We start from the raw sequence: 25,310 nt of genomic DNA, 5'->3' as shown, positions 1-25,310 counted from the left end.
TTTGGATCGGATTCAGATCTACCCCAATCTGTTTAAAATAAATCTGATCCAAACATATCTTAATATTTTTTTTTGTTCTTAATTTCATATAGATAAAATGTTTTTAGTCTTTTTGATTTCCCTCTATATTTATAGTCTGAAAGTAGATTTTTTTAAATTTATATTTTTTAAAATTTTTTTTGGACATTAATCATTTGAAAATAAGGCATGTGTTATGATAGGATTCGGTTCACATATTCACTAATTCGTTCAGATCAGGTACATGTTAAAAAAATTTGGATCGATATTGAAGGGGTATTGATCGGATACCCAACTGATCCATTGCCATCCCTAGTCACAAGTTCTCGACATTTGTGGAGCCTTTGAAAATCTTTTGGACTCGAGTTAAGGGTCAGGCGCACCTAACTACTCGACTACGCAAGCAATTTTTCACTGGTCCCCTAACATTATTGAACTATCAACACCAATAAAAGAAGAGATCAAAAAACAAATGCAAAAACATTCTCTGATCTAAAACTCCTATTTTGTTCATTAATTGGCTTGGGGGGAGTCATATTAGAATTTCACATCCAAAAGGTCTTTGTAGAGAATATTATACATCTTGAGATTGTTAAAGAATTTTCCCATAAGGGTAGGTTCGTAATTATAAGAGCAACCAAGGGCTACTATAGGCATGGCTGATGAGAACAGCGAATCGATCCAACTTGGTGGCTCTCCAAGTAAAATATTTAAATCCACAGTGTCATTTTCGTTGTTGAAAAGGCAGACCAATAATTACTCTCCAGTGGGAACACGCCACGTCATGCAAACCTTTCTGTAAAGCTTCTATAACAGCGAGAGAGCGAGAAGAAGAAGAAGAAGAACGGAAGAACCAGGTTCTATCATTCTCGTGTGTTGTCGGAAAAGAACATTATTGGTTTATAATTCACAATTAAAACCTAACTTTAACTCTTCATTTTCGCCGGTAATTGTTTTTTATTATTGTCAGAGGTCGCCGGAAACTGACACACGATAGCTGATTTCAATGGCGGACAAGTCAAAACCCTAAAAAAGAAGTCTTTATTTGCTTTGTTAATCTTTCCTTTTGTATTTGGGGATCGCGAACTCTGATTTTAGAGACAGAGAGAATGTACGTGGTTCCTCCACCTCAGAATTCCGATGGGCCTCCGCCGCCTATGGTTTATCAGACATGGAAGGGCAGCAATGTAAGTGGAGATTTCAATTTCTTGGGTTTCGTTTCCTTTCATTTCTCTGGCGTCTGTTTCTGTTTAAAATTAGGGTGTTGTAGGAATAACTTTGTGCATTATTTCTTGTCTATTAGATTTGAGATGGAATTTAGGGTTTATGATGATTGTTTCTTTTGATTTACTTGATGTTTCTTTGGAAAATTCCTTAATTCTTGGTTGAAATAAAGAATACGACTGAGATTAGGGCTCCAAGATCTATTCTTATGGTGATATTAACCTTTCGGTTTCTTTTTTATATGATATTTGACACAAGAAAAACTCAATTTTGATGTGCTTTGTGGTGCAAAGTCACCTGTAATGTTTTTTTTTTTTTTCAATTACAATTCTGCATTATTAGTTCACCGTCAATGATAGCTTGCTCTATACCTCGTGTATACTCAAATTGTTTTTTCGAGGAAAATTAGCAGGCAATAGGATGGTTATCCATCTGGTGAACAATTGTTCCTATTTAGTTAGAATTACAGTTTTGACTTGAAATCTTCTACTTAGCTTTATTATCACTTCTGTATAGGCAAAAAATGAACAATTAATCATGATTGGATATGTGTCACATTGTCACCTCGAGATTTGTATTGATCAAGGCAATTCAGCAAGGGTGAAGAAAAATGGTACTTCGTGGACCATTTGTCGTGATGGTCCACTTATGTATACGGTGTTGTAGAATATGCTTGTTGGTGTGTTCTGTCTTCTTGAACAGGGTTAATGGTCCAAAGGCATAACTGATGGTGAGAATCTCGAAAAAGGATAACCATGACTCCCTAAGATCACATGTGATTGTGAGAGGAATTTAATCTAAGGAAACTACCTAATAAGGGTTTGATAAGGGCAAAATCATAAATAGAGACAAGGGGCCTTAGTTGAAGGACTTTTGGAGGATCATTCTTTTTTCTTAACTAACCATCAAAGTATTTTTGGAAGTTATCTCATTGGTGCCTGACAACATCAACTAAGACAATACCATCAATAAGCTTTGGATGTGGGACATTGGTGATCTCGAGGTATTTGTGGTCAATGAAAAAATCACTCCACATCCTTGGTGCCGTCCGTGGGATATTGACTAAATAGTACCACCAATGACAACCAATTAAATCAAATGACACAACCAATTAAATCAAGGAGATCTAAAAAAACTTCCAGACAACCCAAAGGAACGGGGTGGGTCTAATTTCAAGTAAAAGTCCTTAAGCATTGTCTTTCCTAGGGTTACATTAAAGGACAATGGCCTAGTTTCAAGTAAAAGTCCTTAAGCATGGTCCCACAAGATCTAAAAGACGTCATCATCCCAAAAGGAGTAATTGTATGGGCAAATTCAGCAAGGGTGGAAGTCTGATATTGTATCACTTGTCTACTGTGGAAGTCTGATATTGTGTCGCTTATCTCCATCACGTCCTGTAAGGAGTTTTACTCAAATTAGGCCCTTGTCCTTTAATGTAACTCTTGGAAAATCAATTACTTCTCACCTAGTCATGTGTTTCAATTATGAGGTCTTGTGTTCCATGATTCCATCCAAGTTTGCCAATTGGAGAGTTTACTCAACTATTTCTCTCTCTCTCTCTCTCTCTTGTTTGATAAGTATAAATTCAAGTATTTCTCATTGATAATCTTAAGAAGCTTAGTGCATTTAGTTTCTCTTAAAACTTGAGGAGATCAATTGAATAAATGGTGCCCATCACAAACCAAGCTACCTAGATCCTTAATGTGATCCAATGTTACATCTCTAAGTCCCAAATAAGATTACTAACCTAACAAATTGTATTAGAAGGTTGTCCAATTAAATACTGTTTCATCCAGGTCTCTAGACATTTTTTTCAAGCAAACCTAGAGTAATAAAATTGATATGGAGGGAGTAAAAACAGCAATTCCCTTGAATGTCTTCTTTTGGCTAGCCACAAAGCATATTCTCATGACTTTGGTTTGGACATTCATCATTTAAATAGTTACTTTTATATTATGCAGATATTTTTTTTTCAAGGGAGGCTTATATTTGGACCGGATGTGAGATCGCTGGGGATGACTATATTCCTCATTGCTGCACCAGTTGCAATTTTCTGTGTGTTTGTTGCCAGAAATTTAATGAATGACTTTTCTTACCAGCTGGGAATATCAACAATTTTGGTTGCTGTAGCATTTACATTATATGTGAGTATGGTTTTTATCTGAAACTCTTAGATAATGTCTTTTTTTCATTTTAGTACATGCTTGATACTTTGTGTGCTGTAAGTTTTTATATATCTAAAATAAAATGTTGTAACACAACAATTTGGAATGGACTTGTTGATGCTTGATCTATTGCATTTTTTGAGTAGAGGTTTGTTGCAGCTGGAAATTTAAGTGGCAGTAGAGATTATCCTATTATGCTGCTAAATCATTTTCAAAAGAAGAAACCAAATAGTGTGGATTCCCTTGGTCACTCAATTATCAACTTTGACCTTTTATTCCATCTGTTTTTTTGTTTTTTTTCCCTACACATCTTTTTTCTTCCATGTCTGATGCATCAAGTGATAGATCTTCCAATGGTATAACTATACATACTATTGATGTCCTGGGTTTCTGGTCTTATAGTTTTTGACAGTAACGCGTGTCTGCACCTCTAATATTATCGTATGTTGATGAATGGTTTGGATTGGTTTTTCTTATTCTGTCAGGCAAAGGCCTTTATTGGACTTTTATTGCTTCTCTGTTTATCCAAGTTGCAACTGATGCTATAAGGATTAGGTCATCCATGTTTGATTTCTTTCCTGAGTTTAATGTAATTGTCTTCATTGTTAGGTCATGATTCAATCTGGATTTCTTGTGTGGTGTGGCAAGTTTTTTAAAAGAGGAATGAATTTTTCCTTCTTTGGCCTTGCAATTCAAAATTTGAGGTGTCCAATACAAGTTCTTATATTTTATGGTTATATCCACAATAATCCTATTCCATAATATATAACATTGCACCTATAAAACAAATGATATATACCATTAGGTTCAAACAAGGGTTGAAAGGTGTTGAAATTCAGGTTTCAATGGGGTGGAAAATAGGGATTAGGGTTTATGGTGGGTTGATTTTTAATGAAGCAGGGTCTAGAAGATTGAAGTTGTGAGACTGTTTTCGGGGCTGAAAAGGGTAGTATGAATTTGAGTTTTAGGATTTAATGGCTGGTTTTTGTTTTTGTTTTTGTTTTTTTTGAAAAAATAATGAGAACTTGCAAACAGCTAAGTATCCTGATAAATTGATAACTTGATCAAGCAACTATTAGAAATCCTAACGACTCCAAAACTTATTGACTACTTAACATAATAAATAGAAGCCTTTCCTATAAGGCCACAAATTACTAATTCTAGCTAACCAACAACTAAAACTCCAATTTGGTCAAATACCAAGACAATACTTTACTATGAATGGTTAATCCAAAAAAATGCTATAAATAGTAATGATACAAAAAGTAAATCATTTGAACTGTTGCAGCGGGCTCTAGAATGGGCTGAAATTGACTGGACCATGTGCTTAGGAAAATTTTCAGATTTTGTGTGAAATTTGAACTTGATTATGAGACCGATAATAGCCTAATAATTCTGATTTTCAGCTGCCATATTTTGGTTACAGCTTATAATATTAGATTATCAGAAAATTTTGTGATTTAGACTTAATTTTGAAGTGAGAAATGATTGGTGTGTTATGCTTTCAGATTTTAGCTCTTCTTCTGGTTGCCTCGGGAAGAGATCCTGGTATAATACCTCGTAACGCACACCCTCCAGAGCCAGAAGGATATGATAGGAGTGCCGATGGTGCGGGTGGCCAAACTCCACCACTACGTTTGCCTCGCACGAAAGATGTTGTTGTCAATGGGATCACTGTGAAAATCAAGTACTGTGATACCTGCATGCTATATAGACCTCCTCGCTGCTCTCACTGTTCAATCTGTAATAACTGTGTGCAACGATTTGACCACCACTGCCCTTGGGTTGGGCAGTGTATTGGGCAGGTAAGAACTACATTTACTAAAGTGTATAATATATATGTACCCTAAGAAGCACCATTTCGACATGCACCAAAATACAAAAATTTCAAACTTTGGCCTAACTGTCTTCCAGCCGTTGTATAATGTCTGAGTGTCCAATTGATGATCATCCTCTTGGATTGGTTATCATCCAACGTTTGCACACAAGCTGGCGACGCTAACCATCTGGTCAGTCACATTTTGAACAATGTGGTCAACAAACCTTTTATTTTATTTTTTTCCCTTTTGAATTATCTTTTCCCTGTTGTCCTAAACAATTTTACTAATTAGATGGTTAGGATCATCAGCTGAGTGCAGTATTTGGGCTATGGCCAATACAAATTTCCGTTCGAATGTGGATTCAATGAATGATTCATAGGCTGAATTTTGGATTTCCCAAGATGCAGTGTATTTTGTATACATGGCTTGTGGAAAATATTTGAATCTATAAGGAAGACAGTTAGTTGCAAATTAGAAAGAGTATTTTTTGCATTAAATATATTGAAAAAAAGAAGAATTTTGAGCATTAAGTTTCTTAAAGTGTGCTATGGGTGATGAAAGTTGTAGTTAATACATGGTGGCATTGATCATGACATGGGCCCTCTGAGTGTGATTGATGTGCTGAATTATGTGTATATATGACACAATATGTCATGTATACAGATGCGAGGAAATATATTAGTGTTAAGTTTTTAGACCTTACATTGCTGGTTTTAGTGTTGCATTTTAGTAGGTCTAATGAATGTTATCCTCATTAGCACAATCATCACGACCTCTTCCATTTGTAGCTTAGTGATTTCATGAATATATGCTGATTGTATCTCAGAATCTGTACAACATAATGATTGTGGGTGCAGAGAAATTACCGGTTCTTCTTTATGTTTGTCTTCTCTACAACTCTTCTCTGCATATATGTATTCGTGCTCTGCTGGGTGTACATTAAGAGGATCATGGATGCTGAGCATACATCGGTCTGGAAGGCAATGACCAAGACCCCGGCCTCCATTGTGTTGATAATTTACACCTTCATATCAGTTTGGTTTGTTGGTGGCCTCACCGTCTTCCATTTGTATCTCATCAGTACAAACCAGGTAACAATTTGTTTCCTCAAGTAGGGACTCTGTGGATAATGATTCCATTCATGGCCCCGGAAATGTTCTTGCTGTTGACTCCAGGTTTTACCTTTTTTGTGCCCTGGCAGACTACTTATGAGAATTTTAGATACCGATATGATCGGAGAGCCAACCCATTTAACAAAGGAGTGATAGAGAACTTCAAGGAGGTATTCTGCGTCAGCATTCCTCCATCCAAGAACAACTTCAGGTCAAGGGTGCCACTGGAGCCTGCATTACCGCCTCGTGTGGTAACTGGTGGTTTTATGAGTCCAAACATGGGAAAAGCCGTGGTAGACATAGAAATCGGTAGGAAACCAGTATGGGAGGGAGAGGCGGGAGGCGTGCTAGGTGATTTTGAAGGCTCGCAGAGAAATGATGATGGTCTGGACAACAAGGATGTTGGGTTCGGCAACGTGCCCCCAAATTTAAACCGGGACATTCCTATTGAGGCAAAGGAGCATGCTGGAGTACATCACAGACGCTCTAGTTGGGGCAGGACAAGCGGGAGCTGGGAAATGTCGCCTGATGTTCTTGCCCTAGCTGCTGCTCGTGTTGGGGAATCAAATCAGCTTGGCAGTGATGGCACAACGGATGGGAATCGATAATGTTGGATTGAGTAAAGGCTGTAAAAAGAACCAAAAAAAAAAATGGAGGGGAAGAAAGGCTGCAATGGGTGTGGAGTGGTTGGTTGGTTCCTACATTTTATTTCCCATCTTCCACGTTATAACTAAGTACTGATGTATCGGGTGGTTTTGCAAGGTTGAGGAGGTGTTGCGTTCCAATTATGGGGAATTTTCTTTTTCAGTCTTATTTTGTGCTGCATTTGTGAAAATATTGAATCAATTGGTTCTGGCCTCCGGCTGCGTCTTTTTTTTTTTTTTTTTGGTGTGGTTTCCAGTTTTTGGGTTTTGGGTGTACAGGATTGTGAACTTTTTTTGTTAAGATCATTTGGAACCATATTACTTATTTCCTGAGGGTTCACCTGACCTAATGTTACCTGGATACTGTAATTATATGTAGGAAAACAATGAGATGTCCATCAAGCTCTTGTTTATGGAGACAGCGTTGGTGATGATCTTTGTTTTGATGTTTAGGAGAATGCCCAAAAGAGACCATTTGGGAGTTTCACTTCGCAATGTTTGGACCCTATCGGCCTATCCTCCCATGTTAAGGGGCTCATGGAAGAGATCATCCACATACACAATCTCTATGCTTGCTCTTAATTGTATCTCAAACAAGTACAAACCTGACATGCATAAGGTGGTGGCGAAGCTCGAGAGATTCATCTTAGAACACAAAGTGCTCCTTCAACCTCATAAAGCTTTCAAAGGAATGTAACCAGGCCACACTGCATGCCAAAAGCAACTCAAATGACTAGAAATTTTACTTGTATGTCGGTTTCTATTCAAGTAAATCGATAGAAATTGTGCTTTTTAATGTTTGAAATTTTCTACTTGTTTCGACAACCATGATTGTAATTTTATCTACATCACAGAATTATTGATGTTTCGATGGTAATTGAAATGTTTGTTTGGTTGTGAGTGTATACTTATCCATTCTGAAGGTATATAAAGGCACCTTTTGAAAAACATGTCCCATTGGAAAACAAACTGTCTGTGTGCTCACAATGATCATCAAAAGTGTGTATGAGATGGATGACATTAGATTGTTTTTATGTATACTCGTGCTATGGAGAGGGAAAAAGTCAAAAAGAATATCGATTGAGATGGTGAAAGTGGAAATAATTTAATTTTAATAGGGTATGGATCTGGTGACACATGAAAAAACACGCGATCCTGATGATGTAAAATAGGAACGCTAATGATTTTCTGACTCGATCTGTACTCGGCTGACGTGTCAAGGCACATAACCGTTGATCTTCTCCTTGTGTATCACGAAGAAAAAGATCAATGGTTCTGTGCACTTGCCACATCAGCTGAGTGAAAAACTTTAAGTCAGAAAATCACGACTCAAATACGAATTCAATAGTCAGGAATTATATTTGAGATAAATATTAATGGGATATATATTATCGGAATATGTATAAATCCCGACAGTTGGATTTTGTATTTTCATGAGCTATTTTACCCCTAAAGCCGATCCCAAACCTTTAGGATAAGGTTTTGAAGATGATGGCGATTTTATAACTTGGTGTAATTGAATATTCTTTAATGAAATTATTTCCCACCTTAGATGGACCTAGCACACCAAAAATCATTCTGATTAGTGATTTATTGTCCTAGCATTCTTCATATTGGCCTTTACTTAAATGCTTATACTCATTGGCCATGATGAAAAATCCTCAACTCCAACAGCTAGAGTGCGCAATCAACTTCAACACCAATGTTTTCAGATGTCGAAGTGTGAGACAAGGCGCTGGACTGATTGACTAGTGCCTCCAGCAGTTTTTAATGAGCCTCATTACAAGACGCATCTCAAGGCGTAAGCTTCACGTGCCTTAAAAACATGGTTCCACACCACCACACTAAGAGACATACATTTGTGGTTCCCCTCTTTTTTGGGCCCCCCAAGTAGTCCTAGATGATGATAATGGTGCACTAAGTTAAACCCTACTATCTTGGGGTCGTTCCACACCACCACCCTAGACAATGGGCATCCACCGCAGCTTGGCAACGTGTTCTGTCCATATTGTGTCAGCTTTCACTATGTTTCATTTTCTTTAGGTTCTAATGGAACCCCACATTCCGAGGTTTGAAACAGAGATGTGGTATTGACTCTGATAACATTTGATATGAATCTAACCAATACACCAATGGGGCTCTCCTTTGAAAAGTTAAGCCCCAACATCTCTTTAGGATTGTAATGTGGTGCACCTGCACAGGAGTGCGACACCCACCATTCAGTGGATGGATCGCCCTAATGATAACCCAATCAGACAAGGTCTATGCTCTCTGACATAGACCTGAGATACTTTTCCTTATATACATAGTCGTGATAAACTAACATTCTTTGTACACTCTCTGACGTGGCAGTACATAGAACCATAGATCTTTTTCTTCGAGATACACAAGGAAAAGATCTATGGTTCCATGTCAGTGAGCGCGTCACATTTTAGAGTGTCAGTTATCACTGGTATAGTTGTAAATATTAACTTCATCATTAAAAGGTGTTTAAATTAACTCGATGCAAGACTCAGCGATTTACAACTAAAATCCCCCAATTCCCAATTAGTACTTCACTAACCCTAAACTTTATTTTATATGATAAACAAAAAAAACCCAAAAAATAGAAGAAGAAAGAGATGAATTTGGGAGATGGTTAGTGCTCAATCTTTAAAGACTAGGATCCAATATGGTGTCCCATTCCTAAAAAAATATGATAGGTGCCTACGTGACATGCTTTAATTGAAGTTTAAAACGCATTGGATTCCTAATCAAGCTGTTCACGCAGTCCAATGTGTTTAATTTTTAATCAAATTATTTTACATACATACCAACCCTTTCTAAAGGAATATAGGAACGAGACACCGTATGGGATTTCGACTCATCATATGATGAAAACAAACGATTGTAGCTTAGAAAAAAAAATTGAGCAATGGTTTTCAGTCTCATCTTAAGCATTTTGTAGAATCAAAATTCCTTCATATTGCAGATTTCTAAAATTCCTATTTTAATCTTGAAGTTTATAGGAGATAAAATCTTAAGATTGAGATCAAATTATATATCACCAGTTTTTTTTTTTTCTTTTTGGAATATAAGAGGGTGTGTCAAATATTTACCAAAATATGAAGGGGGTATGTCAAAAGTAGCCTTTCTTTTATCACATTGACCACGCACGCCATACACATTTAAGTAATTATAAGCTGATTTGATTGGCTTTTAAATTCACTAATGCATGAAGATTGCAAATACAATATTGGGTCTTCCACGTTCTCGAGCTGCAACGCACTAAGAATAGTGCCAATGGTTTCAATCATCACTGCAAGTGGGTTAAGTGCTCCAACTTTTGTTCACTTTTTGACACGTGTCAAGAGGTAATCATTTCCCTTACATGTGACCCCATTTATCTATATTGTCATTCGACATGGTGACGTGTCACATGCAATCACATTGTTAGCCCGCCGTGATGGTGAGTTGAAATAAAATATATAAAAAAAAAAAAAAGATAATTTGGAAAGAACACCACTTGGTAAATACGTTGAAATTTCAGAGTTTATTGACCGTTCATTTTAAAAGTCATGGATTAGACTTAAGAATAAGGTTTTACAACTTTCTTTCTTCAAATCTAATCTAAATCATTATTTATGTAGGTTTAATGTATTAGTTTTTATTTTTAAGAGGGCCTCTCGACTATTGGAAGAGTACTACAGGAAACTTCAGGAACAAAACACTATAGAGGATCTGCTCCCAATATTGTTAAATTAATGACTAATGATATTCTGACACTTTTTTTTTCATATGCCCCTCATATACTCTCTGACATGGCAGTTACAGAATCATAAATCTTTTTCTTGTGTATCTTGAAATAAAAGATTTACGATTATGTGATGGAGGAGTATAGGGGGCTTCCGAAAAAAGAACTTCAGACTCTAAATTAATACTAAATAATGGTGATGTATGTGTTTATTTTAGGTGCAATAAATTACATTTAATCCAATTTTAAACATATGACATTTGACCTGAATGTAATATAAAAAAGATTTGAATCAATCATTTATCATTAGACTAATGATAAAACGATGCATTGACACATGCAATTTGTACGTGATTGACGTGACAAGGGCATAAAACTGTATATATTTTTTCCTTGTGCATCCCAAAAAAAAAAGATCTACATCAATCGTGTATGTTTTAACGCATATGTTTATCATGACTCTTATCACTAAGATTTGCTCATAAATTAAAAAATTTAGTCCTTTAGTTGAAAGATGAATCCACTCGATCTCTTGTCAGAGCACTAAAACAGAGTTGAAAGTCATTTCATAAATCTCTCTCTCTCTCTCTCACCCAAGATCAAGAGGAATCTTGAATACTAAATTTACAAGATAATAGAATTCTCGAAGAAGAAATTATGTGATGAACATGACTACAACTAGCAATCGAAAAATGAAATACGAGGTTAATCAATGTGACATTTTACCTATCCTCTTTAACATAAGCACACCTATCAATCTAACGTCATATCTAGTACTTCATCAATGGTTTGATTATATTTAGTACATTTGATTGAATATTTTAACTATTATATTATTATTAGCAAATGTAATGTAAGGACATAAGAAAATGGGAGGTTATTTGATATTAGAAGAGAATAACTGAAATTGTAAATATATAAGAAATTACTTTACTAAATTTACTCTGAGAGTCTAGAAACATATTCGATTTGAGTGATGAATCGCACAAAAACCATTCCGTAATTTTTTGTGTGTTTTCTCACAATGATTCGATGTAGGTTACATTGTTGTTCCTTATTGTAGTTATGTGTTTGATACATCCTTTGTTTTTCAAGACTCAAGATTGGAACTCAAAGTTTTTTATCTTGTTAATTAATAAGGATATTTATGAAAAAAGTGATCAACTTTTGACAAATTTACGATTTTGACTTACTGTTCATTTTAATTACCAAAACGTAAATGATAACAAATTCGTAGGTTTTTAAAGTGACTATTTCACAGGTTTAAAGTGAATAATTGGAAATAGTCACTTTAAAATCACAGAATTCATTATTGCTCCGAATTTTTTTTAATGAAAACGTGATCATTCACATTTTGGTAATTAAAATGTAAATAACTCATTTTCAGCTCACGAAATGATAATTCACCCTAATTATTAATATAATATTAGGTAAGATGGTGACTTCAACGTCTCTCAATTGTGTCCCACCACATGCATGTATGTTGTGCTTCTAATTTTTAATGTTCTTCATGATGCCAAAAGGAAAGGATAGGCATGTTTGTCTTTGAAACCTAAACAAAGACAAGAAAAACAAATGAAATTTAGGTACGCCATCCTTCCTACTTAACTTTTTATTTCTTTACAAATGGTATTATTTTTTTTTTGTGTTGATTGAGAAATAGTGGCATGGTTTTCTGACTCAAAAATTTTCACTCGGTATGTGTAGCTGATGTGGCAAGGGCACAAAACCATAGATCTTTTTTCTTCAGTCTCCACAAAGAAAAAGATCAACGGTTATGTGCCCTTTCCCATCTACTAAGTATAGGTCAAGTGAAAATTTTTGAGTCAGAAAATCAGTAACGTTAGAAATACCTACCACGTTTGGGGGAATCTTGATATTATCTCATTGACTAATAAAAAAAATAATCTAAATGCCATCATCTTCAATCTATATAGTCAACCCCCCCCCCCCCCCCCCTCTCTTTTTTTTCAAAAATCAATCATCTTTAATCCTTTAGATGTAATTTATTTCCCTCATCTTCAACCTTAAGAGTCTATTTAGTTCAAGCTTCAAATCTCAAGAACACAACATAATTTTTTGGAGAAATAGAATTTGGGATAGAAAAATAAGGATTATAGATTAAGACAAAGTTCAAAACAATTGAATATAAGGTTGAAAATGATATATTTGTAAAACGCATGTGAAAATGCATATGTTTTGCACATGTATCGTGAGGGCCTTATGATTTAAAATATTAAGGGAATCTAAATTATAATATAAAAAATGATATATTTGTAATTTTAAAAACTATCGTGATCATAGGTTCATGGGATTGTAATTTTGTTGATTTTTGACCAAAATAACCTTGATTGTATTAAGTTTTAAGTGTGAAGGTTGGGGTATTTGTGGAATTCAAATTTTGGTGTCGAACCACATTTAATCCACCTTCAGTTGTTGTAATAGTAAAGATGAGAAGATGAAGGTCCCAAATCAACCCCAATCCAATCCATTGACAAGCCCACATCAAAGGAGCGGCCCAATATATGGTTGTTTGATGGAGTTCAAATCCAAATTTAGGCCCAATTTAAGTCCAAAACATGCCAGCCCAACCATATACATTTTCTACTTTTAAGGCAATCAAACATTTTCCAAATATGGGAAATTTTATATGGTTATGATCCTCCAATTAATCTATTTTTTCTGTTACATTTACTATCAAGACAGGTGTGCCACCTAATTTTATCATGGACACGGGGGTGTTGCTTGCACCCCGATAAATATGATATATCTCAAGCAGAGAAATTAACGAGAAATCAAACGAAATATAGGAAGAAATGAGCGGCAAACGAAATAGGCTCCACGCGGAACACGTGTCATAATACCAGAATTAAGTCGAATAACGGCAAGAGACACACAAACTAGTCAATATTTTTCCCCTCTCGATAAGTAAGAAAGGCACGAGAACCTAATTAACGGGAAGGGACGTCGTGATTAACGTTGCCGTTTACCACTAACTTAAACGGAATAAGCTGCGTTTCTTAGCATAGAAAGTGATTCTTTGAATTTCTGGAGAAAAGTAGCTCGAATAAATCTCCGTTAAGTTCACGGTTCTCTTCCGTCACTTCTCTCCCCATCGACGTCCTTTTTAAATACCCCTAAGCTCTTCTTCTCTCAAACAAATCTAAAATTCCCTGTTGTGTCCTTTCTGTCTGGTTTTCTTCCTCCAATGGCTCTTAAAACCGTACAGGTCTCCGACGTGCCAAATCTCGATCAGGTGCCGGAAAATGTTACGTCGGCGTTATATTCCGGCTTTTTCTCTAAAGGTAATTGTCGAGTCAGACGTTTGGCATTCTGGACCGTTATCTAGGTTTCCGTCTGAATTTTTTTAAATTTCTTTTGTGTTTTTTGAAGGTATCGATATCGTTCGAGAATCGTTCGAATCGTCGAAGTTTCTGGTGTTTGGACACAGAGGTAACGGTATGAACTTGTTGCAATCGTCAGATCAGAGAATGAAGGCGATCAAGGAGAACACCATTCTCTCCTTCAATTCTGCTGGAAAGTCATCCGTCGATTTCGTTGAGTTTGATGTTCAGGTTCGCTCTTTCTTTCTCTCTCTCGGTTCGTTTTTCTCGACCGGTCGAGTTTTTCCCGTAATTCGGTCTGACAAGGACCCGGATGGGGCTGAGGGCCGCCGCGTGCAGACTTCTTAATCTTACATTTTGGACATTTCTGGATTGAGGATCTCGCGGTTGAGATAAGAGGAAAAAACATAGAGATTAATGATTATCTTCTAGCGATTAGTATTTTTTTCTTGGGATACAGTTTTGTAGGATTCCCTAACATCTCAACCGTCGATTTGATGGAGAGAATCAACCAACGGTGGTTGAGGTTAGTGTTTTCGTATATTTTTCTCTCTATTAGCCGCGACCGCGAAACAGCAGTAGTTTTGGAAAGAGAAAGGTGTGACACGTGGTGCTTACTCTGGCTTTTGGGAAATTATAATATACTGGCTTTCGTATACTTCAGCTACGTCTTTCCAGGGTTCAAACCGTTCGATCGATGACTTCGATATTGAGTCCGACTAGCCTTACTAACATAAGTGAGGAAAAAAAGGTCTTATTAAGTCTCATCCACCGTCAAAAATACCTCGATATCCGTAACAATTCTTGAGGTCTTCTTATACGCATCTCGAAGTGTTCTTGACAGTGGATGAGGCTTAGTAAGCGGCCTTATTCCTCACTATGTTAATCAGGAAAGTGTTAGTGTTTCATATTAGAGCTCGACTTTGGTTACTAAATAAGTGGTCCAGTCATGTTTACAAAATATTTACCAGAAGAGTCAGTGTATCCTATTTGGCATTTCTTTTCACCAAAATATGCACCAACTGTACGATTATATTTGCGCTTCTTATTTTTTTCAGCCTTCTTGATAGTAAATAAAAGATTTTTTTTATTTATACAAAATTATTATTAAAAAAAATATAACTATACTTAGTGTTGGTGTTGGGGACTTCCGGACTTGGGGCTTTTGAAGGATGAAAATATGGTTGTAATGGTAACTTCAGCTAAATAGATACTGTTTTTAGAATAGAGAAAAAAAAAAGGTAGAGCACAAAGGCAAATTCAGTTTGATGTCTATGTGGAAGATACCATTTTGGTAAAAGTAAATAAATATCAAAATTAGAACAGGAAGGTTTTGATAAATATTTTGAAAAATAAAGTTTCTCCAGAATGGGCAGATATTATTTGGCCGACGTTTTGATAAATATTTTTAAAAAATAGAGTTTTACTAGAATGGGCAAAGAGTATTTCGTCCATACAACTCTGTTTTTAAAATGGGTAATGATTAAATGACTCCCTCACGTGACATACTCAATCAACTCCCCTGACATGACGTGCTAGAATCGTAGGATCTGTACTTCTTGGGACATACAATTGCATACACAACTGCACATATACATGAGGATGTGCAGTTGTGTATCCTGAGAAATAGAGATCTATGATTTTTGCACATGTCCCATCAAGGGAGGTGATTGAGTATGCCACTCGGGGGAGTCATTTTATCACAACTCTTTTAAAATAGTTTATCACAAAAGAGTATATACTTATATTTTTTTTTATTTACTTTTTTATATCTATAAAAAAAGAAAAAAGTACAAAAATACTATTAACTTAGAATTCTGAACATCCAAACGGGTATTTTTTGGATGGAAAAAAAATGGTTAATTTATATGAAATTCAAGAGAGTAAAAAAGAAAGTTACCATCCTTTGGGTAAAATTTCCCAGAAGGTCTATTCATTTTAATTTAAAAAATGGTAAAATATTGGTTTGAAGGTTAAGATGGGGGTATTTTTGTAACGTTTAATACGGATTTCCTTTAATATGAGTGCTTGATCTGTCAAAAACTAATGTAGAAGAGTAGTGCAAATCCCTTGCGAAGCCCATTATAAGTAGAAACACTTTTGTCACGTTACAAGCTGTTCTTGCACTAGTTACAACCTACGACACTGCACGCTTATCTTTAATAATATATATATATATATAGGAATTGACTACTTGCACACCACTAATCGTTGGTTGCACACCAACCTTAAAAAAAATTCTTATTTTTTACAAGCTACTAATTGCCTTTTAATAAGTAACCTATAAGGGTTTAAAGTTTATACATCTCTCTGCAGCTTTGTATTCTCTACCCGTGCTTTATTTTCTCATGATTGATTTCGCTCACGTTCTCTTTAGAATGAAAACATGGTTTAAAAAGTACTAAGTATTCCTTGCAAAAATTATTGAACTAACAAAAACTTCTACAAACATGGTTGAGGAAGAAAGAAAAAAAAATGCAATATTTTTTAATTAATTTTGAAGTGTAATCATTCAAATAGAGTGCAAGGAGAATTTTTAAGTGATGGAGTGCAATTAGTAATGGGTGGTGTGCAACTAGTTGGTCCCCATTTATATATTTGCACAGAGCCCCTTTTTTTAGTTACCTTCAATTAACTCTCTATGTTTTTATTATTATTTTTCTTGGCATTAAACCATTATATCACAGTATCTTGTCTTAACCTTTTCTCCATTAACTTATTTTACAATTATATAATTGACTAGAAGGTAGCATGTGTAAACACACATGTATCGGAAGGGCTTATTTGTAATTTAAATTATTAATTAAAGATTACATAGTAAATATGATATTTTTGTAAGTTTGAAAAAAAAAAACACCAACATGATTGTGAGATCGTAGGATAACAAATTTTCTTGATTTTTGCTCAAAATGACCTTGATTATATTAAGTTTAAACATAAAGTTGGGGGGGAGCATTCTTATTTACTCTTTTGGTAAGTATTTTAAAAATGTATCTCGGCAGTAATTTCAAGAAGGAAAGTGCTCGCCTGTATTGGTAAAAGCGTTAAACACCCATTTCAGTGTATAATACGACTTACATGCAAACTTATCTATAATGATTAGTAATATAAATACCCATTGTACATGCAAACTTATCTATAATGATTAGTAATATAAATACCCATTGTGAGCAATTGCCTGGGTATCGTGTGACCTTGGGCTATATATACACCTGGGTAGTCCTCACCTTACAAGCCGGTTTTGTGAGGATGAGTTAGGCCTATGGGCTTCTACATGTGTGACCGGTAGTACCATATCATCTGGGTATCATGACCTTGGGATATATATAAACTGGGGCAATCCTCACCCTTATCAGCCGATTTTGTGAGGATGAGTTGGCTCATGGGCTTCTAAATGTGTGAGCGATAGTCTTATATCCCCTGAGAGTCATGACCTTGGGCTATATATAAATCTGGGCAATCCTCACCTTTCAAGTCAGTTTTGTGAAGATGAGTTAGGCCCTTGGGCTTCTTCTACAGCCATTTATTCATTTAGAGATTATTCCTTGCATTTTATTTCATCAAAAGCCCAAATCCTTCTTCTACCTAGTTGACAAAAGTTTTTTGGCTCTTGAAGAAGCTCAATGGGCTCTGGAAATAGTCATTCTAGTATAGTCATCAAAAAGGCTTTTGATTTCTATTTGCCAAGTTTCCTTCAATGATACTGATTTGTTTACTTTTGTCGGTTTTTTCTGTGGTTTGGTTGATCATAAAAAAACAATAATAATAGGTAGAGCTGTAGAGGGAGAACCTTAGGAGAGACTGTAAACAAAAATGTAATTTTTGTAGGTGACGAAAGATGACTGCGCAGTCATTTTCCATGATAACTTCATTCTCACTGAGGAAAATGTAAGTCTCTCCTCTCTCATTGTTGATTATCAAATGTATATAAGTAGAGTGTTTTTTTTTTGGGGGTGTGGTTAATGCTCATAAACCATTTGCTTGTAATTTGATTTTTCAGGGTACCATAGTTGAAAAGAGAGTTACAGAGCTTACTTTAGCTGAATTACTTAGCTATGGACCCCAGAGAGAGCCTGAAAATGTATTTTTTTTTTTTCCTAAAAAAATTGTCTTTTTATGTGTTTTCATGAAATTTATCAGTAGATTCAAATTTTGATTCCTTTGCATTATGTTCTTGAATTTAGGAGGGGAAACCTCTTTTAAGAAAAGCTAAGGATGGGAGGATTTTTAACTGGAAGGTTGAAAATGATGATCCCTTCTGCACATTGGGAGAAGCATTCCAGAAAGTCGACTCTTCTTTGGGCTTCAATATTGAATTGAAGTTTGATGATCACATTGTCTATCAAGAGGAAGAGCTGATCCATTTTCTTCAAATAATCTTGAAGGTATGTTTGAAAGTCATGCACTCCAATTGATTAGGATTCATATTTCATATCATGGTTTTTAAACTTGTTTTGACATCTCGTCTCATCCATGAACGAGACCAAGTCGTCTGTGGACGAGACGAGATTTAAAAAAAAAAAAAAGCCTTAGAATTAGAACAAACCATGTCTTTGAGACAACTTGTCAACTGGTCTCGTTGGTGGACGACACCAAGACTACTCGGATGAGTTGTCTTGGTCTTGGACGAGATTTAAAACCATGTTTCATATAGCTTAGGATGAGATTAGTAGGGGAAAAAATCATTACCCAAGCCCATGTGATTATTTATTTTATAAATAATATTAAAAAAAAAAATCATGTGATTAAATCACTTGTTCATTTACTCTAAAACCAACGATTTTGCTAATACTTAGCCTACTATCACATTCTCATATACTAAAAACCAGTTCCCAAGCCGAAAGCCCAACTCACTAGCCCATGTGTTTAAGTCCCTCATCCACTTGGTGGAGAAAATATATACTATTGCTCATGAGTGAAGTAGCCTTAAGCCTCTTTGACCAATTTCAATCCCTTACGGAGCTTACATTGAATCCTTTTCAAGGTCCAATAGTTCATTGAGTCCATTTTAGATCACATTTGATCATTTTTTTAATCAAATATCAGACTGATTCCTGTTTGGCGTAGATTAGTCTTGGCCTATCTGAGTTAAGCTATTTACTTCTCTTCAACACAATTGGATTCATCATGTTTCCTGGGCAGGTAAGGTGTAATGTGATACATTATAATGTTCTCATGAAAAGTTAGGATAGTTTCATAGAATTCGCATAGATTAGGATGAGACAAGTTAGAGTTAGAATTTATCTTTAGTTAGGCTTTCTCAAGGGCCATGTAATTGTATTCTAAGAATCAATAAAAATTCATTCAGTAATATTCTAAAATTCTAGAAATTCATTGATAGTTAGAATAAATTTGTCGACTGCATCAGCTGATATGTTTTAAAATATTCTATATCGTAATATTTCATTCATTGGGCAGTTGGTGTTTGAGTATGCCAAAGAAAGACCGATCATCTTCTCGACTTTCCAACCTAGTGCAGCAGAGCTGATCAGGAAATTGCAGAAAACTTACCCAGTGAGTGCTATTTATGTAATTGTATTTCCATTATATTCTCTCTCTTTTCCTGATTTTGAAATATTAATTTAATATCTTTATCGACAGTCCATGTAGAGAGGGAAATTCTTTTGTTCATTTCTTCAAGTCACCCAAAGAACCATTTCAGAGGGATATATAAGTGTGCTTTTGATTAATATATATGGTTGCTTGTTAATTGATACTGATTTAAAACAGGTGTTTTTTCTAACAAATGGAGGATCCGAAGTTTTCTCAGATGTGAGAAGGAACTCCTTAGATGAGGCCATAAACTTGTGCTTGTCGAACGGGTTACAAGGGATTGTATCTGAAGTCAAAGCCATCTTCAGAAATCCAGGAACTATAACAAGAATCAAAGAATATAATCTTGCACTCATGACCTATGGCCAGTTGAAGTAAACCTCCTCTTCTCTATTGCAACTTTTCTTTGTTTTATTGCATCATGCTTAGGAAATAAAAGGTGACCATATTTTGATTTTGACTCAATAAATTTTGCAAGACTAATTAAAGTCAAATGAAGGCAGCTGAGTCAAAGTTAACCCAATCTTCGGGTTGGGAAAACTCGTCAAACGCTTGACCAAACAGCAAGTTTTTCAATGATATGGGTGTATTTCTTGTTATTATATTATATTTGGAGTGATTTAGCAAACAAGTAGTAGTCAAAATTACCATGCTATGATATCCATGTTTGGTAATGGAAATCTTTTACCAACTATACTTCCATTTGTTTAAATTTATTACTATACATTTCTTTTTCAATTTCAAATATATGTTCATGAAATGGATATAAAGTAAATTTTAATAAATGTGTTTAGTTTAGTCTCACGTCAGACACTCATTGCCTTGTCTCTCTCCTTATAAGCTCCTGGGCCTCTGCACTCATTGTCAATTGATTTTGAATTGGACCCCCATAGTATCAGAGTGGGTCTTTCTCTCTTCTACATCATCTAGTACATATCTTCACATGCTTTGGCCTAGTACGGCCCACACGTGCAGGGACGTGTTGAGTTTAGTCCCACATCGGACACTCATTGCCAATTGGTTTTGAGTCGGACTCCCAAATTTATCAGTTGTGATAATATGACGCTCCCCTCTGACATACACACCCTACACCCACATCACAGAACCGTAGATCATTTACCTCGGGATACATAAGAAAAAGGTTTATGCTTATGCTTATCTCGAGGCAAATGACCTAAGGTTTTGTGATGGGGGTGTGTGTCAGAGGGGGCGTCAGAAAATCATTACACATAATTAAATTATCGTATAGGAAATATCCACTATCTTCTAAATATTTTAAAAATATGACAGTAATTTTTTTGCTTCTTGTGTTTTTTCAGTAATGTGCCAGAAGCAGTTTACATGCAACAACTAATGGGCATTGATGGGGTTATTGTCGATCTTGTTCGAGAGATCACTGAAGTAGTTTCTGATTTTACCAAACCAGTCAAGAAGGGTGAAGAAGAAGCGTGCACCACGTATGAAGAGGAAGGGCAGATGAGGGTGAGAATGAGGCCTAGGTTCTCACAGCACGAGCTCTCGTTTCTACTGAAACTCATACCTGAATTGATACAACATTAAGGCCAAAATATTTCCCACTTAACAAAGAAGTAATGGAACATGAACAAAGCTCTACATTTTCTTATTTTTAGTCAAAACTTACATTGTGGATGGTAGTCTTGTCAAGTGGGCATCAGTGTACAGTAATTGATCTTGCTTCCATTGTAACTGCTCAATTCATATGTAGTTATAGATGAGGCATCCTTTTCTAGCACTAAAGAGCTTCATCAAAGTTCAAGTGGCCATACTTTGGAGTTGGCTAAATGATTCCTATTCCCGTGAAACAATGAAAAAAATAAAAATTTACGTGATTTGGTAATGTGTCTACGTCTCAGCTTAGAACCAATCTTTTTTACTAAGAAATCAAAGGAGAATAATACAAGAAAAACACCAAGGTTTTAATCCTTAACGCAATCCCTTAAACCCTTGTACACCCCTCTCCCTCTCTCTCAAACCCTAGAAGAAGAAAACCCTTAAGTTTTTACAATCTAGGGGTTACTAAAATGTGTTTTATCTCCCCCAAAAATAGAAAACATCATAAAGAAAATATTACATAATGCCCTTCTTAGTAACCCTAAAAAAAATAGAAACCCTCAAAAACAAATACAATACAATTCCTCCATTCCACTCTGTTTAGAATCACATATTTTGTTCTTCAAAGAGTTCCAATTATTTTCAATTTCTCCATCCACATTCTTTTAGGCCTATTTTCACTCGCTGCTCTATTTGCTCGTAATTGACCATTTAAAGGAATCAATATTGAGAGATATGTTTTTTTTTTTTTTTTAAATCATTGACGATGGATCCTGAGTTCGATTAAACACCCCAAATCATGATTGACCAATCCCTCAAACCATACCCATAAGCACAGTATCAGAACATTAGAAAGAAGGAAAAAAAATGGAAAATGGGCAAAACTTTGGGTATTACTGAGCTACGTTAGGGCCCACGGCCGAACGACGTAACAAAATATTAGGCCCAATTGATGACGAAGACAGGCGTAACGATTCAGGCCCAAATACTGAGATATTAATTAACCTGGACCCAACTGCTTAAGTGAAATTTTACAATTAACCAAGCCAACGTCATTTGCAGGCATAGGTTTGATATTCCACAGTAAAAATAAATAAATAAAATGACATTAAAGGTTGATTACTTAAGTAATTATTAGGTCTAAGTCAATATCACTTAGCGGGCACGCTCGTCTATTGTATGAAATATGAATAATGTGCCCTAAAAACCTTGCTTACCAATGAAAGAAAAAAATAGGGGCAACTGTTTAATAATTTTTAGTTGTTTGATTGATACATTTATCTTCTTTGAATCTCATGTCTTGCTTCAGGTGGATTTTGACAAAATTACCTTGAAAATAAAGGAAACCACCTTATATATTATAGGAAACAAATGAAATCCAAAGGAGTTTCCAACATAAAAATATATTTTGGTCAACTTCACAATCTATTGTGACCTTTGAACTCCTCTTCTCCTCTAACTTTATAATAATTTTATATTGGTTTACTTGTTTTCAAGTCACGTACCTTACTCAATTTTGTGGTACTTGAATCATGAAATTAACAAAAAGCATGACTTTAGAAAAACTGAATGAAAGAATATGATTTCTTAAGTAGACTCCAAAATTTTGAGATAAGACTTTGATGATGATGATTTCTTAGAAAAATTTTGATATAAAAAATTTAGGAAAAATTAAATTAAGGTCTCAAATGAAATTAATTTGAGGATGAGCATCAAACTTATGGATGAGATGGGAAGATAATCCTCAGGCAAGACCGTTGAGTTTCATAAAATTCAATGACTTTCGATAGATCAAGGCATTAAAATTTTTATTGTCAGATCTTTTTTTTTCATGGGCTGAAGCCATCAACTTAATGGAGGATGGGAGAAATTCAACGACTGTAAGCCATTGAGTCTGGGGAACATACAAAATTTCCACGGCCTTGGACAGTCAAAATTTAGTTTTTAGAATTGATGCTCCACTTCAAATGTCTTTTGAAGTTCTGAAAATCCAATAAAAAAAAAGTGTATATGATAAATATATGATTGATTATAATCTCGATTTCTCCTTATCTAGAATAACTCATGTAGTCGAACATCTGATTATAATATGTTTAGCTTAATTAATCAATGTCTAACACTCTTTATTAGTTTAAATTATTATAATTGGATGAACATTGACAACCCCTTCATACTAAAGAAAGCACACAATCCCATCCCTAGTAAGAAACCCATCTCCCAATCTTTATTTCTAAGTTTTTTTTTCCTTGAAATTATGACTTGTATGGGTTTCCATATCAAAACCCAATTCTCCCATCAACCCCAATATATATATAATTCTAAATATTCACCATTGACAACTACACACAAAAGTGGGGACATTTACCCATGTGTCAGCCATGATATTCAAATGCTTGTAAGAAGGGCAACCCTAATAAAATAAAAATATTGGAATGAAACTCAAAAAAAAATTTATAGAAAAAAAGAATTATTAGAGAAAATAAAATAAAACCCAATAATAAGAACTTAAAAGAAGAGTAAAGACATTTTTGCACTTAGAATCATTTTTTTACTCAAAAACACAATAATTGCAGCCTTTGACGGTTCTCTTTTTCTCCTTTTAACTCTCTTCAACACTCACACGCTAACCTACTTTGACCCTCAAACAACAAAAGTGAAAAGTGAAGAGAGAGAGAGAGAGAGAGAGAGAATCAAAGCCGCAAATTGGCTTACGAAAGCCAACTTTTCTTCCCATGAAACAAGTGGGTGAGACCACGAGACCCATTAATTCATGGAATCTCAACTTTCTTTTCTTTCTTTTTTTAATTTTTTATTTAATTTGGGTTTTTTAATTATATTTTCTTTTGAGTCCTTTATATTTTCTAAATTCGCAAAAAAGGGGTTTCCCTTCTCTCTACGGAAGCTGTTTTCTTCAATTGTCAATGTTGTAATCCTCCGGTTTTAATTAAAACTAAACCGTCCCACGTTACCTATCCTCACTTCATTTTTATGTTCCCTGTACTACCCTTTAGTATTTTACAAAATTAACGAATCTGCCATTGGTGTTTCGTGTGGGTGTGGGTGTTTGGTTGGGGTGACAAGTTTGTTCTGAACAGACTTCCAACCCGACAAAAGAAATCTTTGTTTTTTAGGGTTTTTTTTTGGCACCCTTGGCTGTGCATTGTTGAAGATCATGTGATTTTTCTTTCCCAAATGAAACTTACAGGATAAACCTGGAATAACTCTTGTTGGAATTTATTCGGAATGAAATTGTTCTCATTACCAAACACTCCAATAATTTACTACAGTAGAGCACTTAGCAGGGAATCTATGCTTATTTTTAAGTATTCTTGCTTGCCAGCTTTTGGATATTTTTTTAAAATTATTTATTTTTTATTTTTGAATATTTTTGTAATTAAATTAAAAAATTGGACCTTTGATCATTGATAAGGTATGGAATTAACTTCAAGGGGGTGGTTCAATGACAATTTTGGATCCAATAAATAGTGAGAGTCCGTAGGTTATGAGTTCGATAACCAGTATTAATAGTATTTCCTCAGGGCCACCCATGAGGGCACATTCTCACTTACTTGGTGCGTGTGATGTGTGGGCATTGCACGTGCTCGGGGGAGAGAACCAGATGCCTTGGCTTCAGCCCTGACTCTTCTGGTCCCCAAGTCAGACGTAAGTTCGAACACCCCTATCATAATAAAAGAAGAAGATAAGGTGTGGAAATATCTTCATATCCAATTGTTATAATTTTAAATTTTAAAATTTGAATTTCTGATGCGAATCTCAAATAGGGGCATTGGCATGTGACCCAACATATGAAACATGTCAACTTGAAATTGTAAAACTATATCATTTTTGTAGAAATCTATTCTACTCAGAAGTTTGAGACTACAATATCTCTTGAAAATGTGACAAAATAATATGCAATTTAAAGAGAAACATGTTTATTAAAATAATGGGGATGATCAAAATTCTCTTAAGGGATTGTTCATCATCATATAAAATAAAATAAAAATGCCCCGCACTATGAGGAATAATAATATTATAAAACTAAGTTATTTATTTGAAAATTTTAAAATAATCTCTTAAAGTAATTATAAAGATAATTTTATTTGTATATATTGTAACTCGTGA

General features: G+C 35.1%; 2 protein-coding genes across 2 annotated transcripts; both read left to right on the top strand.

The window, feature by feature from the left end:
- The first annotated feature begins 807 nt into the window (after window positions 1-807).
- On the top strand, window positions 808-7,888 carry LOC147400812 (putative protein S-acyltransferase 7). Its single transcript, XM_086441841.1, has 5 exons — window positions 808-1,205; window positions 3,204-3,386; window positions 4,916-5,212; window positions 6,085-6,318; window positions 6,429-7,888. Exons 1-5 carry the CDS (start codon window positions 1,128-1,130, stop codon window positions 6,945-6,947), a joined length of 1,311 nt encoding a protein of 436 aa, XP_086297967.1. The 5' UTR covers window positions 808-1,127; the 3' UTR covers window positions 6,948-7,888.
- Window positions 7,889-13,630: 5,742 nt separating this feature from the next.
- LOC147400811 (glycerophosphodiester phosphodiesterase GDPD2-like) lies at window positions 13,631-21,471 on the top strand. The gene is made up of 8 exons (XM_086441840.1): window positions 13,631-14,021; window positions 14,110-14,291; window positions 17,889-17,948; window positions 18,061-18,141; window positions 18,245-18,445; window positions 19,479-19,574; window positions 19,791-19,987; window positions 20,933-21,471. The coding sequence occupies exons 1-8, from the start codon at window positions 13,925-13,927 to the stop codon at window positions 21,171-21,173; spliced, it is 1,155 nt and encodes a 384-aa protein (XP_086297966.1). The 5' UTR covers window positions 13,631-13,924; the 3' UTR covers window positions 21,174-21,471.
- The last annotated feature ends 3,839 nt before the right edge of the window (window positions 21,472-25,310 follow it).

Source organism: Akebia trifoliata, chromosome 5 (assembly GCF_017979445.1).
Source record: "Akebia trifoliata isolate Shusen 1 chromosome 5, ASM1797944v1, whole genome shotgun sequence".
Taxonomy (NCBI): Eukaryota; Viridiplantae; Streptophyta; class Magnoliopsida; order Ranunculales; family Lardizabalaceae; genus Akebia; species Akebia trifoliata.
The sequence above is the reverse complement of the archived record's forward strand: the minus strand, read 5'-3'. Positions and strand labels throughout refer to the sequence as shown.

Coding starts and splice junctions, on each gene's coding strand:
- LOC147400812 (XM_086441841.1), top strand. CDS start 1,128: ATGTACGTGGTTCCTCCACCTCAGAATTCCGATGGGCCTCCGCCGCCT. Junction 5,213..6,084: donor TTGGGCAGTGTATTGGGCAG/GTAAGAACTACA, acceptor TTGTGGGTGCAG/AGAAATTACCGGTTCTTCTT. Junction 6,319..6,428: donor ATCTCATCAGTACAAACCAG/GTAACAATTTGT, acceptor GTGCCCTGGCAG/ACTACTTATGAGAATTTTAG.
- LOC147400811 (XM_086441840.1), top strand. CDS start 13,925: ATGGCTCTTAAAACCGTACAGGTCTCCGACGTGCCAAATCTCGATCAG. Junction 19,575..19,790: donor AATTGCAGAAAACTTACCCA/GTGAGTGCTATT, acceptor GATTTAAAACAG/GTGTTTTTTCTAACAAATGG. Junction 19,988..20,932: donor ATGACCTATGGCCAGTTGAA/GTAAACCTCCTC, acceptor GTGTTTTTTCAG/TAATGTGCCAGAAGCAGTTT.